This window comes from Cannabis sativa, chromosome 1 (assembly GCF_029168945.1).
Source record: "Cannabis sativa cultivar Pink pepper isolate KNU-18-1 chromosome 1, ASM2916894v1, whole genome shotgun sequence".
Classification (NCBI taxonomy): domain Eukaryota; kingdom Viridiplantae; phylum Streptophyta; class Magnoliopsida; order Rosales; family Cannabaceae; genus Cannabis; species Cannabis sativa.
In genome coordinates this window covers 44,555,051-44,572,676 of record NC_083601.1, presented here as the reverse complement: position 1 = coordinate 44,572,676, position 17,626 = coordinate 44,555,051, and the positions used below count along the sequence as shown (strand labels likewise).

At 32.0% G+C, this 17,626-nt stretch overlaps 2 protein-coding genes, 1 long non-coding RNA gene and 1 other non-coding gene across 6 annotated transcripts; 1 reads left to right on the top strand and 3 right to left on the bottom strand.

Annotated features, from left to right (window-relative positions):
* The first annotated feature begins 1,510 nt into the window (after positions 1 to 1,510).
* Positions 1,511 to 1,634, top strand: LOC115708507 (small nucleolar RNA snoR111). The gene has a single exon (XR_004010002.1). It is a non-coding gene; the product is annotated as a small nucleolar RNA snoR111 (small nucleolar RNA).
* Positions 1,635 to 1,738: 104 nt separating this feature from the next.
* Positions 1,739 to 2,594, bottom strand: LOC115707395 (uncharacterized). The gene is made up of 2 exons (XR_009685674.1): positions 2,262 to 2,594; positions 1,739 to 2,184 (listed from the first exon to the last, which is right to left on the bottom strand). It is a non-coding gene; the product is annotated as an uncharacterized LOC115707395 (long non-coding RNA).
* A 1,129-nt stretch (positions 2,595 to 3,723) lies between these two features.
* Positions 3,724 to 8,828, bottom strand: LOC115707394 (E3 ubiquitin-protein ligase COP1). Its single transcript, XM_030635351.2, has 14 exons — positions 8,755 to 8,828; positions 8,207 to 8,641; positions 7,802 to 7,879; positions 7,458 to 7,613; positions 6,904 to 7,248; positions 6,528 to 6,685; positions 6,356 to 6,421; positions 5,989 to 6,067; positions 5,527 to 5,682; positions 5,297 to 5,395; positions 4,666 to 4,770; positions 4,321 to 4,500; positions 4,100 to 4,210; positions 3,724 to 4,005 (listed from the first exon to the last, which is right to left on the bottom strand). The coding sequence occupies exons 2-14, from the start codon at positions 8,522 to 8,524 to the stop codon at positions 3,835 to 3,837; spliced, it is 2,022 nt and encodes a 673-aa protein (XP_030491211.1). The 5' UTR covers positions 8,525 to 8,641; positions 8,755 to 8,828; the 3' UTR covers positions 3,724 to 3,834.
* Positions 8,829 to 12,396: 3,568 nt separating this feature from the next.
* On the bottom strand, positions 12,397 to 16,055 carry LOC115707392 (ubiquinol oxidase 4, chloroplastic/chromoplastic). 3 transcript variants are annotated; one of them, XM_030635349.2, is made up of 10 exons: positions 15,915 to 16,055; positions 15,626 to 15,818; positions 15,085 to 15,280; positions 14,853 to 14,946; positions 14,337 to 14,452; positions 13,933 to 14,041; positions 13,461 to 13,529; positions 13,047 to 13,118; positions 12,913 to 12,960; positions 12,397 to 12,767 (listed from the first exon to the last, which is right to left on the bottom strand). In XM_030635349.2, the coding sequence occupies exons 2-10, from the start codon at positions 15,784 to 15,786 to the stop codon at positions 12,556 to 12,558; spliced, it is 1,077 nt and encodes a 358-aa protein (XP_030491209.1). In that variant the 5' UTR covers positions 15,787 to 15,818; positions 15,915 to 16,055; the 3' UTR covers positions 12,397 to 12,555. The 3 variants fall into 3 exon arrangements, with proteins under 3 accessions (XP_030491209.1, XP_030491210.1, XP_030491208.1); XM_030635350.2 differs by having other exon boundaries at positions 15,626 to 15,800; positions 15,915 to 16,044; XM_030635348.2 differs by having other exon boundaries at positions 15,626 to 16,005.
* Between the last annotated feature and the right edge of the window lie 1,571 nt (positions 16,056 to 17,626).

Genomic DNA, 17,626 nt, shown 5'->3' with positions numbered 1-17,626 from the left:
TCACTAGATTCACTAAACATTATTATGTACTGTCACATAATGACAAAAATGTCTAGGAATAAATTGGAAAAACAAAAAAATAAAAGTCCAGTCCAGGCCTTGTTTCCTTTTTTTCTTCTTTTGCTACTGAGTGTTGTTACATTGCTTGATCGGTACTTTCTGATTTTACATTATTTCCTTTGAGTTATGTAAACAATAATATTAATAAGGGATATAGGCTAGCTACTATTTGAATTTTATATTATGTTACACATTTAATCCCATGAATTGACTTTTTCGAGGTAAAATTCTTTAACCTCTACTTCTACTTCTGTTTCAGTATTCACTATTTTATCTTTTTTTTTTTTTTATAAGGTATTCACTATTCTATCCAAAAAAAACTATATTAATTAAGGTGGCGTTTGGTTGGAGATAATGAAATGGAATGGAATGGAAAGGAAACAATTTTCATTTCATTCCTTTGTTTAGTTGCATTTTAAAGTATTGGAATGACATTCCAATGGAATGCTCTTTCCACCATTTTGGTGGAATGACTATTCTATTTTGAAAAGGAAGGAATGACCATTCCAATGTAACAAGAAAAAAAAATTAATTATTTTTTTATCAATTTTTTTTATGCATTTTAAATTTTATTCCATTCCATTCCTATTCCTATTCCCATTCCCATTCCTATTCCTATATTTTCATTCCTCCTAACCAAACGCCTAAGTGTCAAGTAAATATGCCACCGTGTACTAGATTTATACAAAAATAATGATAGAAAAATGTGTAAACTTATTTGCCTTTGAAGAGTAATATGTAACTAGATAATTGAATGATAGTATTTGAGGAAATTAAACTCTATATCCTTTTTATATTGTCTTCTTTTATTTTTACTCTCCTTTTTAAAGTCTATTATTTTTACCTCTTTTTTCAAACATTGTATCAATTTTGCCCCTGTCACTTCAAGATACTCTTCATGTGACTCTCTTATGTCAGGATATTTTAGGTACAATACATATAAAAGATGTATGTTTCAATTAAATATAAAGACGTAAATTGGATTAATTGACTAATAAAAGTGGTATTTTTCAACTTCCCCTCCCCCTTTCTCATTGGTATTCTAGGTTAAGAGTAGTTGGGCCTTCTTATTAAAAAAGAGAAATGTGGGCCTTTAATAGCTCTTAGCCCACGGATAATGTCTCTTTTCTAAAATTACGTGTATACCCCATTTAAAGTTCCGAAAATTATAAGGGTTAATCTGGTAAAAGGAAGTAGCTACTAACTAGGGCACCAAACCAGCAACAGATGATGTCTATAAATTCCCCCAAGTTCTTATACATATCGTAGCAGTCACTCTTCCTAATATCTTCGCCTGGTTCGTCTTTTTATTTTAATTTTTTTGTCTCTCTCTTCTGGTTTTTAGGGTTGGGGATCTTGTTGTTTTACAATAACATCGATTTTTTGTTTATGAATCATTTCCTATTCTTTTATTGTAAGTTTTTAACACGAAACGCCTCTGTTCTATAAAATTAATAAGCGGAGACTATTTATGTGTCTTTGTTTAGATGAACATGGAGGTATAGCAAATAGGCCGAGATATCGTTTCAGTCGTCATTTATTGGGTTGACGATTTGATTGTTGCTCGTCCATATTTATACATTTTACATTTTCTTTTTCCTTTCATGGTGTTTTGACTAAGATGGGGTGTTAAATATTTATGGGTAATTTTCCATTATTATCAAAATCTTTATGAACCTGCCTTATATGATATGTTTATATTAGAATATCTGATTTTTTTGGTCTTAACTTCAAGCCAGTTAAGTAGAAATAATCTGATATTTATGTAAATGCAAGTCTAAAATTTGCTGGTATAAAGAAGTGCCTAAATGTATATACTAAAACTGAACAAGAAAACACAACTAACTCATACCCCACAAGGACTATAAATGCATGCTTCTCATCCCTTTATGGTAGGATGATAATCTTTCTATCACTTTTTTGCTATGGCATCTGTTTTTGTCTCTTTGAACAAGAAAATGGGAATGTTAACTGGTTAAGGCTAGAAATATCGAACATTTCTATGAACCTCTGATCTGAAACTCTGGCTTTGGCTGCAGCAAATCTCTGGTATTCATCGAAAATAGATGAAAGACACCATTTTTGCATTCTCCTTAAGCAACCCATGAGACAACCCGTTCGGTGCTGCAATTCGCAATAAGATTAGCATACAATTTGAAGAAATAATAAGTGAAACTTAATAAAGGTGAGAGAGATTTTACCATCCCTCGTTTGCAATGAATTAGAATGGGGTGGTTTCTCTCATCTAATAATGAAAAGACAATAATGGCAAACGAAATAGAGAAATAGTTAAGTAAATAAGAATGCGAAAGCTATGATATGGATTAAACATTATTAAGTGTTAGTTATACCAAGAACTACTTTCAAGGCTTCCACAATTGTTTCCTCTAGAATGTTTACAAAAGGCTCCTGTGGGCCGCAAATTACCCATAATCAGTGTCTAAACCGAAAAACTATTTCTATATGCACATAAAGTCAAAAGTTTTCCAAGTAAACGAGGGTTATATCCAATGATACATTTATATTCGTTGAACAAATTGCATATTCATGCATCATGTCAAAGTCAAATCAGTCAAACATATATGATTATATATTTCATTTTTCCAACAGTTTATGGCATGTAAAAAACCTAAGTTTCTTAGAACTTGCAAGTGAATTTGGCTCTATAATCGATGAAATAATTCTATCATATAATCGATCACAATTGGACATATGTATGTACAAATAAATTTGGCTTAATTATTTCCAAAACAATTTTGAGAATCAAGTAAAAGCAGTAACAGAACCTGGTAGCTGGCAAAGTTTAATCCCATTTGCCTTAACAAACTCATTGTTCGCTTCTGGATAGGGTTCCGGGCACAAGTATTTTAATAGAGGGAGATCGGTAGAATCAGAATTAAGAAATTATTGAACAAATTTTAAATGGAAGCGCATAGCAAGATCCACTTACACAATTGATCGAATTTCTAAGGATTGCAAAAAGCTGAAATTGGCGGAGCAAATCCAGACCTAAAGACACCACAATCGACCATGGCGAAATTCAGAGGCGGCACAAACACCTCCTCCTCTTCTTTATGATTAATATCATCTCCAGTCACCGGAGCCTTGCCGGCCGATGCCGAGAGATTGGTGTTCGCGTGATCCAAATTTTCTACCTTCATGGCTATTTTCGCGCCAAATTTTCGGAAAAGGTAAGGAACAGGTTGGAAAGGGAAATTTGGATTTTTGCGTGTAATTTGGTTTTGTTAATATGAGACAGATGGGATTCCGAGACTCAATCAATCTACAATAACGAATATCTAATATCTATATCCTTATTCAGACTGACATTCAAGACAAATTTGAGAAGATCTTTGACTGGATTAGATGGATATTACATTTAATAATGTCTCTCCATTTTGTCTGGATCCAAATTCAAAAATAAAAGAAAAATTCATATCTAAATAAATAAATCCAAATGTAAAGACTTGTTTGGAGGTGAATACCGGTGGGTATATGTTGGAATCACGAGCAAAGGCGTTGGTTGTTGGTCCCTGGTTTGTTTGGTTTAGCTTAGTGTAAAAAACTTTTAACAATCCCGTTATGACTATCGACTAAGCAATCTCATACTGAGGATGTTTTGGACTTTTAGAAAAGAAAATTATAGTTGTCTGTTCGTCACGATTAAACAAACACAAAACCCCGTTCTTCTTCTCTTTCTTATTTATTTATCAATCACCAAAAGGCAATCGGCAATGTCATGAGATAACTTTATAAGAGTTTAGTTCTGTTTATTCAGGGAGAAAGCACTAATACTTTAATTGCTCCTCCACTAGTTGCTGTTAACAATGTGGGGCTATCGCTTTTCCAACAGACGGCACTAATAAAATATGACCCTGCAACATCTTCATTGTCATTTGACTCCGAAGAAGTGAATTTGTGACTAGCCATGGGTTTAGATATCGCCTGCAACCAAAAAAATTGTTGTCAGATTGTAGACAGATAATATAATGTTGGATGGTAATTACCAAGACTGAGTAATTTGTATAACTATAATCACCTTGTGATAAATGAAGATTTCATTTGTCTCGCTGCCACAAGCTAGGTATTCTCTGTTCACGGTTAAACCAACGAAATTCTTTTCGTTTGTGTGGCCTCTATAAGTGCGAAGCTGTGGAAGTAAAAGAAAAGAAATTGAAAAACATGGCAAGAAAAAGAAAAAAGAAAAAAAATGGTGGATTTCAAAGTTGAAAATGCCATGGAGATGGTATGGCAACTCACTGGTAAATTGTTCTTGACATCCCACAAGCGCAATGTGCTGTCAGTTGATGCTGAAGCAAGTTCGTTGTTAGACAAGAATTTTACATATGAAACAGCCTTCGTGTGTCCACTAAAGACGTGTAATGGCTGGCTTGTATTTCTCAAGTCGTAGTAGTGTGTTTGATGATCCGCACAACCCACCTGCAAAATTGTGAGAAAGTATATTGCAAATTAGCAGTTAAAATGTTCTTGTTGATTCGACACTAACAGCTTCATTAGATTCTGAGAACATGATCAGTGGTATCATCAGCACTGCCAAAATATGTGCACATTTATTGAGAGAGAAGAATTAGAACAGAGACGTACAGCTACGTGGAAGCTGGATCCAGGATTATACTTGACAGAACAAATTTTTGCTTTCATGTCAATGTTAAGAACACTTGATTCTTTATTAGTGCACCAAACTTTCACCTGTTCATATCAAATACATGCTGAGAAATCTTCAAGTAAGACAAGAACTTTGAAATTAAAATTATATTCATACATTTTCAATTTTTTATGAGTAATTATAGTTGGGATGATTTCTTAATTTAGTACCCCCTTTTTTTTTTTCCTTTCAACTATCTCGTTCATTATTGAATACGTTTCTACATTTTAAATATTTATTTTAAAATAAATCATTTTTATAGACACATACTTGTAAAATTTATAAGAATGGACTAGTGACATTTCCATCATTGCCTATAAGCTATAACTTATCAAATATCGATTACCATCACTCTTCAGTAAGCACATAATTCAGGCACAACTGACTAAACAAAGGGTGTTGTTATAAGGCATATCCTATGGTGTTCAAAGTATATACCATCATTAGTGTAATTAACTATTAGGTTCTTCAAGTTTCAACACAATACTAAATTGCATCAATCACAATATGTTGGACATAACATAACGTCCAATAGATAGCATACATAAGACCTACTCTAGTTCTAGGTACCTTACAGTCATCACCGCCGGATACAAGCATTGAGGGTTCAGAAAGTGAAAAATCTACACTCCAAGCTCGCTTTTCATGCTCCTCATACTCCATCACACTCTGCAAGAAGAAAGACTATGGTTAAAGGAAAGAACTCTGACAATATTTGATTGGCCTGCAGCAAATCATGACAGCATAAGTGCATGACAAAGTGAACATGGAAGTGGGAGGAAATGTGAAGAGAGTAACACCTGGCCAGTAGTTACATCCCAAACTGTTACAATTCCTTCGTAGTCACTGCTTGCAATCTGGTTTTTTGTGTGCTTATTCCAGCTCAAGCAAATAAGCTTACATCGCGTGGGCATATCAACAATAGGATAATGGATATCATTTGGTTCATTAACCACCTGAAAAAGTATCTCAATGGATATCATTTTAGAAGTATCATTATGAATACTGTGCATGCATAACTATGTTAAGTGCTTATGTTCTCTTTTATGATAGAGAATTCAATTTTTATAGGATAAATACGGACTTTGGGAGTCATTTTGGGTGGGTAATCTAAACAAATGTATATTATTTTTAATTTTTTCTGAAAGGACATAAGTATATATTCTTTACAACTTAGCTTACTACAAGATGCATAAACACAATTATAGGACAATCACATTTTCCTCAACTATATATCATGCAGTATAGTGGTTACCACCTACCGAGGAAAATTCAAAAACTTTGATGCGCCGTGAAACTCCAGCTGTGGCAAATAATTCATCATCTTGATTAAATTCTATACTGCAACAAACATTATGAGATAATTGTCAACATTCATTCTTATAGATAAAATAAAAAAGTTACCCAATTTCATAACACATTTTTATTTATGGACAGACATCATTTGTAAGAAACAACAAATAAATAAAGATTTTGATACATGTCTGGGAAGAGAACACATATTGTAGTGTTCATTACCTAAGGACTCAAATAAGTAATGAGTTATGATACAAAATTTCTAGATTGTCTAAGAAATTGGGACATTGAACATATATCTGAAGAATGATGAAAGAGCGAGTTTCTAATCACCTGGACACAATATTAGCAGCGTGGAAAAGATCACCATGCCTTAATTCCGCAATGACTCTCAATCGACTAACTCAAGCAACCGAAAGGTATAAGTTACAGTTGTAGATGATAATTCAAAAAAGGAAACAAAAATAAGAAAGTCATGAATGAGGCCTATTGTGTAAGTCTATACCTGTATCGTGTAAAAGTAGACAGAACAGATTGAAAATCTTCAAGGCCTGCACTATAACCTTCCTTCCTCATCAGATTCGGGTTCTGTTCTTCCACTTTAGGTGAGTGTTCAATCAAATTTCGTCGTTTTTGCAAGTAACATTCTTGTAAGCTATCAAACTGTAGCATCACAATATTTTAAAATAAAAATTAAAGAAATAGCTGAAAAGGATAAGAACCAAATTAGTAAGTATTGAAGTTAATCCACAAGCCTACTCATATCAATGTAGGTTGAGGTTAATCCATGCAAACGAACAGGTAACCAAGCTACTAAAATATATCATAATGTATAGTTATGAAACGAAATGGCTTAGTAATAAGAACTGAACTCAAGATACCTGTGAATAGATGTGCCTTTTTCTCTCTAGAGCCAGTCCTGTTGCAGTAGCAGGCTGCAAGCCAGCTTCATTTTGAGCATCCTTCCGGTAGAGTCCATGGCAGTTTGCTTCAACATTTACGTTAGATGTTTTCCTGTGTGACTTACCTGAACCAGTAAGGGCTTGAGCAGAATTGGGGCCATTCCCGTGCTTGTCAATTAAGGACGAGGATGCTTTTTCTGAAATAGTTTCGTCCATAAGCATTCTCATTTTTCCAGAGAATCTCTCTTTTTCCCTGTAGAGATCAACTCTACGCCTCTCTACAGCATATATGTCCTCCTTAATGTAATGGAGATCAGAGTGTATCTATTAAAAACAAACAGAATAAACAAAGACCCTTATAATCTCCAAACTGACTACATTAATTAAAACAGAAAAAGTCACTCAGATCTACTCAGTGGCCGTTGTGCAACAGAAAATCACCATAAAAATGCAATATCATAATTATGATAAACCAAAAGTGGATAAGAAAATAAAAGACTTGACCACAACAAGGACACAAAATCAATAATGACCTGATTGAGTTGTTCAAGCTTTTGTTTCCTCAAGCAATGTAAGAAACTGAGCATAATATGCATGTTAGTCTCAGCTTCTTCTTGCTCAATTTTATTCTTCTTATCCGTAAGGAGAGAAATAAGGCCATCTAGGTCTTTAATTGACACCTCAAGACCCTGACTACGAATCATCAGAAAAATTCAGTCATAGAAATTGAAAATTGATCAGTTACAGAAATCAACAATGATTTTTTTTTTTTTAACAGAGAAGAGCTCGAAGAAAGATTAATAAAATGGAAGGGAGTACATGTGGACAAGCATAGTCAAATACATTATTGAACTGAATTTCCAATTGGACGACTGACCTGTTGTAATGCGTGATGAAAATGTTCAAATGGAGATGCCGTCTTACTCAATCGAGAAGCCGAAGTCTTCTTCAGACACTGAATCAAAACCAGAATAATTAAATATAACTAGTGTAATATAGCGACAGCCACTGACGATAACAAAGCATTCGAAGGGAGTATGAATTGTATAATCAAGATCAAATAGATTAACGATTATAATATCAAACCAAAGCCATTTCTTTCTTGTATTTCATCCTTCTAAGTTTTCGAAAGAACCAAACGTAGCATAGTGATTACGCTAGCCTAACTATAATGATCCGTAAAAGGCGTAAACAACAAAATGCTAAACGAATTAAACAATCATTTTTCTTTTCCTCATGCTTTTCCAAGAAAGAAACAGAGTACTCTAAAACGAAAACAAACCTTGTCCACCAAGAAATTAGGGAAAATTTGCTTTGTTGTGAGGAAATGACCGCAAGAAGGACAATCGCTCTTATGGCGTAGGTGAGTTACGAGGCACATATAACAAAAGCTATGGCCACAAGCGGTGAGGAATGCGTCTTTTATGATCTGCATGCAGATAGGGCAGAGTATGTCCTTGTCCGCATCTTCCATGTCCACATCCTCCTCCATCTCCTCCGCCGGACGCGGCAACATCGGCGGTGGCATTTCGGTAGGGGGTTCCGGTAAGGGTTCGCCTTTCACGGTGGGCACTAAAGCCCCCATTGAGCTCCTTCCCATTCTACTCTGTCTCTCTAAGATTAGAGTTTCCTTTTCTGTTTCTCTGTTTCTCTCTCTAGACTTGGACAACGACTAAGAGAGAGAGAGCTTTTTGTATGAAACAGAAGATATTTTGATCTGTGGAAGAAGAAGAAGAAGAAGAAGGGTTAGTAGTTTTCAGTAGTTAAATTTGTATTTCAGTGAAAAGAAAAAGAGAGAAAGAATCAGAAAAGAAGAGAGTATAGTATTACTTAATACTACACATTATACATTATACACTGTGTCCGTACATAGCGACAGAAAGGTGAGATATTTTTGTGAGGGAGAAAACGGCCCACGTTATGCGGCCAATTTTGATTAATCCATCACCAATTAATCGGCGTGTACCATTTAATACCCTTTCTTTGTAATAATTACTTATTGGCTTACACTTTATTTCTCTCTATCATAATTTCACCCAACTAAAAAATTAGAGAAATGCTAAAGACACTAGTGGTGCCTAGCATCTTCCTATATGTCAATATCGCTATTGGTACAATTAAGTATCGGGTCCCATATAATTTAATATAATAGTTTTTAGGGAGTATCGCTAGCCAATCGCAACGCGACATGTCGCAAAAGTGCTAAGTACCACTGGTGCCTAATAGCAATGCTCAAAAAATTAATAGCGAAATTTGTGGTCTTAATCTCTACTTAAAATTTTATGAAATTTATATTTTTTGTGTGGCAAATATTTTTATGTAGTTCATTTTTTTTAGCAAATATCCCAATTGTATTTAATGCAACATTAATTTCTGAGATGGTAACAAGAACTAACAAAAGAGTACATAGGGATTTTTGTGCCTAAAATAATTTAGGTGCAACAAAATAATTATTTAAGAATTTTTGCCACCAAATTTTTTACAAGAGTTTAAATATTGAACTACATCACTATTTATGCCATAAATATCTTAAATTAATTTAATATTTACCTAAAAAATTATTTCTTTTCTTTTTCCAAATAATTTTTTACAATATTATACCATTTAAAGTTTCTAACCTTTTTTTTTAAAAAAAAATAATTGCCGTTATAATTTATATTGGGGTGGGAAAGCACTTAGCTTAAGACAAACGTTCAGAATTCAGACACAATACAAAAGCTTACAGCCTTACATTTGATGCATAAAAAATAAAAAATCTTATTGCACAGATATTTCATTCGAGTTTTCAAGAATCTTACCTAACTTTGATCAATAAGAATACTAAATATGATTATTTTTAGAAAAATTAATTTACTTTTTTTAAAAAAATACTTTAGTTATATAACAGCCACGCTTAACTATTAAATTATTATTTTTACTTAATATTATTGTTTTTAGTTTTATAACATGGTGTTATTTTATTTTTATTTTATTAGTATTAGTATTTTTTATTGTTATTTGGTATTTGCATATATGTTAATGTTTTAAATCAATTATTAATTTTGTGATAAATTTAAATTTGATGACTAAAATGTAAGACTATATTTTAAAATAAAATTAAATAAAAGTTAGGATACAAAAAATAAAAAAGTTGTACACTAAATTAGTGTAGATTAAAAATTTAACATTATTAATGATGTAAAATTTGATACGTACACACTAATTTAGTGCATAATTTGATATGTAGTAAAATAATATGAAGATTTTCCATCAATCTAATAAAATGATGTACCATTAGAAATGCTCTTAAATCTAACAAGTTAAGAATCCCTAATAAAAGCTCATCTCACAGATTTTCTATCCACCCTTAAATCATGATGCAGAATTAATTTATGTGCATTTATAATTGTAAACACTACAAAAAAAATGATATATTATTATTGAGAAATGCTAAAAGTATTAGTGGTGTCTAGTATTTTTTAATGTATTAATATCGTTATTGGTTCAGTTAAGTATCGAGTCTGATATAATTTAATATATTAACTTTTAAAAAGTATCACTAGTTAATTGTTAGATAATATATCTAGAGATACTAGACACTACTGTGTCTTGAATAAGACTCAAGTGCATTTTAAGATCCAATCTTACACTTTTTAATTTAATAAAATAATAATGCTCACATCGATGAAAAAGTAATTTCACATTGGCGGTGGCTTACGTGGATGGTTTGGTAGATATATATGAATATTTATATATTCTCTTTCTTAATAAAAATCTCAAATGTTGTCACCAAACAAATTTACATAAAAAAAACGATGCGTAGGAAAAAAGTGTGTTTCTTTTTTCTGGGACCCAATGAGGAGGGACCTTTTATTTTGCCATCTTCAGTTAATTAACCATGGAAAAATGGAGTTAATGTTCTGGTTAATTAAGGACTAAGGAGGAGTTGAGGACGCATAATACATCCACATGGGAGCTTTAATGGGTCAAGAAGCTCAAGCCTTTTGGTCGTTATTTTCCTCTCACATGACTCATCATGACCAATTAAGTACGTGACCCACTATATTAACATGGTGTCGGACCACAACCTTTATCCAGTAATCCATATTAGTCAAGTAAACTTGATAAGTATTACTGTATTAGAAAAGAAGAAGAAAATAGAAAAAAAAATATATACATGTTTATTGTTTACATATTTAATCAAATAAGCCAAAGTGTTGTATCTAATTATGAACACTTCCGTGTAATTTTTTTGAAAAGAAATCTTTAATTAACATGTGTTTTGGAGCAGCAAGTTGATTTAAAAACTGTAATAAGAGACTACTCCTTTACATATTTAATCAAATAAGCCTCATACAAAATCCAGATCAATTCAACTCTACACAAAAGACAAATGATCAGAAGCATTGTTTAATGATAAGCATTTTGTTCCAAAAAACTGTCTCAATCAAACTGTGATATTCTTTCCATGAATAAAAAAAAATAGATTTCTTTTGCAGCCAATTAATTGTGTACTTTTTTTAGGAGAACTCATGAACTTTTCGAAGCTCTTTCTTTTTCTTTTTTTTTTTTAAAAAAAAAAATATTAATATATATATATATATATAGTAGCTTTGTTCGAATTTCACATAATTACAAAACTTATTACTGGGACCACATTATATAATGTTGACATGATTTTAGGTTGCTCATTAAAATTGATCTTCACTAACAAAAATGGTGATGCTCTAGACTAGACATCTCTTTATTTTGAGCTACACACTGTCAATGAGGATAGCAAAGTAAAGGGACAGTATTATGAGTTGTGCTTTTTGTGGCTGATTGGAATATATGTTTTGTTTTTTGGAATTCATGGTGATTTTAATGTAATTGTGAGTGATTATATAAATATAATAATTTTGATATTTAGATTAAATTTATTAGTACTAAACTACTAATACTTGAATTTAATCAATTACAAAATGCAGCCAAATAGTGGCCTGAAGCAATATTCTTCATTTTAATCCATGAATGATTTTGTAAATTAACAAAGGGTTGTACGTGTTCAATGTTTCTTCTTCACATTAAAAAGGAGAATATATCTTAATTTCTTCTTATTTTTTCATATATATATATTATTTATATAAAATACTAAAGAGGTGTATACATTGATATTACTAAGTTGATGTTACATATAATTAGTTTTTTTTCAAATTTTTGAAATATAGTTTGAAATTTTCATCTTTGGTAAAAAAAAATATATAAGTAGTGATTTGTTAAATATAAATATCACAAAATTAATCGAACACAAGAATAAACGTTTTCAAAGAAAGAATGATATTATATTTCAAAGAGAGCAAGAGATGAGCACAATAAAAGAAATATATATTATAATTTATATATATATATATATATATTTATATAGAATGCTATCATGCTTCACAGCGCATAGTAACACTATGCACCAAATTCATTCAACCAATAAAAAACTTAAAAAGAAAATGGCGCTCCCACTTAAAAATATTTCTATATATACACAGATAAAAATTAATATGAAATTCCACATTTATCTTTATGGTTCAATCTATATAAACAAAAAACTGAGAAACTATATTTGTTTATCTTTGACTGTTACAGCTACTTTGTAATAAATTTGGCCATGTATACAAACAATTAAATTTTCTTTGTTGAGACAGATTTTTTTACACAATCTACAATACCTTCACAATCTGCTTGAGGTAGTACACAATTACCTTCATCTTCGAATTCATCTTCTGGGTATGAATGAGGCGACCGGAGGTTACCGTGAGTTTGGCAGGCTTTCATGGTCTTGCAATGTTCAGCTTCATCATCTCTTATGTTGAGAAATACATCATATAGATTCTCTGAAAAAATGGAGAAGAATTGAAATGAGATAAGTCAAGGAGCATAATTTTATTGTTAAAAATATGTTAACAGAATGCACTGGAGATCATTAATCATGTTAGGAAAACCGCTAACAAATATACTTCCACAAGTTTGCATACTTACCTATAGTTGGTCTTCGAGAGTTGGGTGGTCTAGAAGTTTGAAATTCATCTGGATAAAAAGGGAAAGCCAGTGTTACTGTGCTGTTACACATAGGAATGTCCACAAGATAACCATAGATAAAATGAGAACATTACCAAATAAATACAAATCGTCTCCAGTGTAGTACTTCACAGCAATCTCGGGTGCAGGCAACTTTTTCAACTCATCTAGAACAGGAAATAGAGCAGAACAATATAAATGAAGTTGCATTATGAGGTATGAGGTGCTAACATATTACAGCCAATAAGTAGATGGAGATCATTATAGTAACCAAAACAAGGATACAACCATCTTTTTACACTAGAGATGCAAACACGACATTGAATATGATTGACCAGCGTCCCAATCGCATTCAAAGGAGATGGGTAAATCATGTCATACCATCTCATTATTCAGACAAATCATACTATAAGGCGGTATATAAGGTAATTTCTAATTCTTTTTTTTTTTTGTTAAGGAAGGAATTTCTGTGCTTTATCCTACATGAAGATTTATGTGGAAGTTCGTACCTCCTTCAGCCTTGATGAATTTGTCATAGGTTGAAAATGCATGGCTCTCTACGCATTCAGAAAAATGATCTGCAATCATGATGAAACCTATACGTTAGACAAATGATCTAAACATTCAGCCCATACCCCAACAAACTACAAAAACGCTTTCAGACATTCTTAAGGAGCAATCTAAAAGGAAAGCCTGAACTCGAATGTTTGAAATAAATTAAGCCCAAATTAATCGATAAAGATGTGACCAGCAGATACAGCTGCACATACTTCTTAATTCATAATTCATAATTTGTCAGGATTGGAAAGATAACTAAGCCACTGTTTTTCTACAATAGCATTTATACATTCATCATGATGATTTTATTACTTAATTTGGTTTTAAAATAATGGGAAGTTCTCACATAAGATAATCAAACTAATTAGTTGCCAAGAGACAAAATTCATAACAGAGGCGGTGACTACATATGCTCATACTTACATGCCATTCTTGGGCTTACTATATACATAAAGACTGTCATAAAATAGTAAAAAACCGCAATATGTTGAGCAAGAAAGCGATCGAACCACAGAGAACTTCCCCCGAGTTCCTGCAAGATGCACAAGGAATTGCAATATTATGTAAAGGCCTTCATCATGTGTTATGTGGAAGGAATATCAAATTTTCATTAATGCAAACTTATACAATGTGGTGAAATATGTATGAAAAAGTTAACTTCCTTCCCCAAAAACAGAAGTAGAAAAGAAGGTGATGCTTTCTGAAGGAGATACATTTATTAGTATCTACGTGTGAGAGAGATCTTGCAGGAGAAATTGTCTAATTGTGTTTGAAAACCTAAAGTGGCGTGCAATATCAATATTGCTAGAATCTAAGGAAGATATTACCTCCATGATAAGCAAGTGGTGCATCTCATTCCAGCTCTCAGCAAAATGTACTTTCAAATAATCTGCTCTTCTCCACCAACCAAACGTCTCATACAAGTGTAGAACAGACATAAAAGCTGTCACAATCTACGAGTCAGAACTAACTATAACAATAATCATAATCCAAAATTCAGCTACACAGTCTTTCTACCATTGCAATCAAGATCAAACAAGGACACAGAACAAATAAAGTAAATGATAATAACCAGTGATAAAATGAGAAAGAACATTATAAATTCCCTATTATATTTAGTTCTAACGAGTAAGTTTCAGACAATTAAACGCGTTATCATGCACATTTGGAGTAACACTGCATTTGTTTAACAAGCTAGGATGAGCAGACATATAGACAAGTATGGACCCCCACTATAACTTAGCTTTCCTAGTCGCAAGCAAATAACTATACTGTTTAATCTGAAAGTAGATTCAGTGATAAATAACTGAAGAAATGGATACAAAGCAAATTTTACAACTCACCAAAGTAAGGGACTCTGGCAATAGTTTCTAAAACGAAGAATCTGGCATAATTTCTGTCATGATACAAGGTGTCAAGTATCTTTATCACCGAGTCCTGGAATTATCATGAAAAGAAGAACAAAACTACATTGTAACATAGTAACATCATAGAGGCAAGTAGCTCCTTTGAACCCAAAAAATCATAATAAACAAATTGAAGGGGACAAAATAGTCCAAAGGGAAGAAGATTTACCGTCAGCAATACGTTAACGGATTGCTCAAACTTGATGACCCAACTCTCCAAAGTACTGGAAGATGTGCTCTCTGGTGGTTCTCCACTGCTTTCCTTCAGCTCATCCTTGGATGAAGTTTTGGTCTGAAAGGATTCTTCCACTACCACTTTGTCCTCATTATCTTGCAAAAGGGTAGCGTGGACTCTATATAATTTCCTATACAAGAAAAAAAATCAAGTTAAAAAACCACATAAAGTCCCAATTAATAGACCCATTCAAAAAGATAAGCTTGTATGATCATAGGCTCATAGCTCAAGTTTACAAAGCTAAAACAACCACTTTTCTACTCTATATATTAGTAGATAGCCGTAACATTATCATAACAGAAGAAAAAACATCTCAAATCACAAGACATAAACTTGAAAAACCATCAGCTCAGACTGAGTTTTTGATATTTCCCTAAGTGGATGGAATTCCAATGAAATATCTTTCCGGATGTTATATAAGTGAATTTAGTTTTCCCAAACGACAATCAGAATTGGAGAAACAGACAATACTTACCTAGTAAGAGATGGAGGAGCAGAACGAGAATTGTAACCAATAGGGCAGAAGGAGAAGGAAGAAGAAGCGGAATTGACAGTATATTTCCTTAGTTTCAGAGATGAAGAAGATGAGCGAGAGGCCGTTATAGGAAAGACTGGAGAAGACAAAGGGGCCGCCATTATCGACAGTGAAGCTGTAAAATACGGTTCAACTAGAAATGAAAACAAAGATAAGAGAATCAATAACAAGAACAAGCGCCATATCAACTTCAAGCACGGCGATTACAAAGAAGTAGTGTCAAAATTACATTTGGGTTTGACAAGAAAATTGATCTAACTTCATATTTTGTTTGCAGCCAATGTCATCTTGTCGTTTTGTTAGCCTGCTTGTATTCAACGGATATTCCTTTTCTGTTTCCGTGTCCATGTTTTTGCCCACTGATTTTTACTTTTTGGAGATGACAAGTATTATTGGGCCGAAGATTCTAACTGGGCCTAGTCCAAGTACTAATTGTAGGGGTAAATTGAAAAATGCCTTTTTTATTCATCAATTAATCAAATTTACCTCTAATTTTATATTTATTTGAAACATACCTCTTTTTATATATATTGTACCCAAAATACCCTTACATAAGAGAATCACATGAAGATTATCTTGAAATGACAGGGGAAAAATTGATACAATATTTAAAAAAAGAGGTAAAAATGATAGATTTTAAAAAAAAAGGTAAAAATAAAAGAGGACAATATAAAATTTCCTCCTAATTAATTGTATGGTTTTGGGCTTAACACACTATGCCTCTGTCATCAGCCCAATATCAGCTGTGAATGCTCTGTACAACCTTTTCTACAAAAATATGACGATTATTAAAATAGTTTTTAAGATTATGAAGAAAAAAACTGTTACTAAAAGTAAATTTTGTGCAAAAATGCAGGAAATTAAAACTCGTAAAAGAATTTTAATTAAAAAAGTCCATAACATAATAATATTTTTTCTCATTTTTGGCATAATAATCACCATAAGTAATAGCATAAGTAAACAAAGAAGAATGGATCAATCAATGTTGCTTGATCTTCTTTATGAGCTTGAGTAATATTGTCATTAAATACCTTGAAGGTGTGTAACACAATATAAAATGGCATTTTACAAGTAGATAATAATTTTTTTATATTATTTATTAAATTAAAATACAGAATTCAATATTAAAATTGTACTAGTAGTAATATAATTTGTATATATATATAATGTTGTTGGACACCAATAATACAATTTAGTACTTCTTAACAAAAAGTAGATATATTAATAAAGTGTATTTTAAAAATGGATGTGATGTGTATTGTAAACATATTTAAAAAAATTGTATGATATCATTTTATTTTATTTTATTTTTAGTATAAGATATATGATTATGATATATCAATTTGGCAATAAAAATTATATGTTCGTGACAAGACTAATATAATAATATAATATATACTAAACACCAAGTACCAAAAGGAGTGACCTTGGTTTCTCAATTGAGTTCAGATATTTTATTTTTTAAAATTAAAAATAATAAGAAGAGAGACCCAACTTGGAGTTTGCAATGTTCTTTTTGAAAGGAAGTTAATATCATTTTAATTATCATTGTTTCAGGAATGTTAGATTTCTATCAACCTCATGTACTTTATACGTGTCCATAATGGTCATTACCCTTTCCCCTCTTGATTTCTTACACGTAGGTTTAATTGTTCATCACACGTAGTAGCTGAGCTGAGGGATACCACCCCTAATCACAAAATATCCTTGTAAAAAGTAGGTATTATTTGTTTCTAGAATTTGTTTTTCCCACTTGTTTCTTTTTAATTAGTTAGTAAGGTTAAGTTTGTTTTTGCTTATGTATTTGGCAATATAGAAATCACAACATTTTACAAGTTGCTTCAAAATATTAAAATCAACAAAACTTTACGTACATTGATTAGTATATTGTCACGGCTGGTAACAGCACTAATTTCTCAACTTGGTTTTCTAATATGGTAT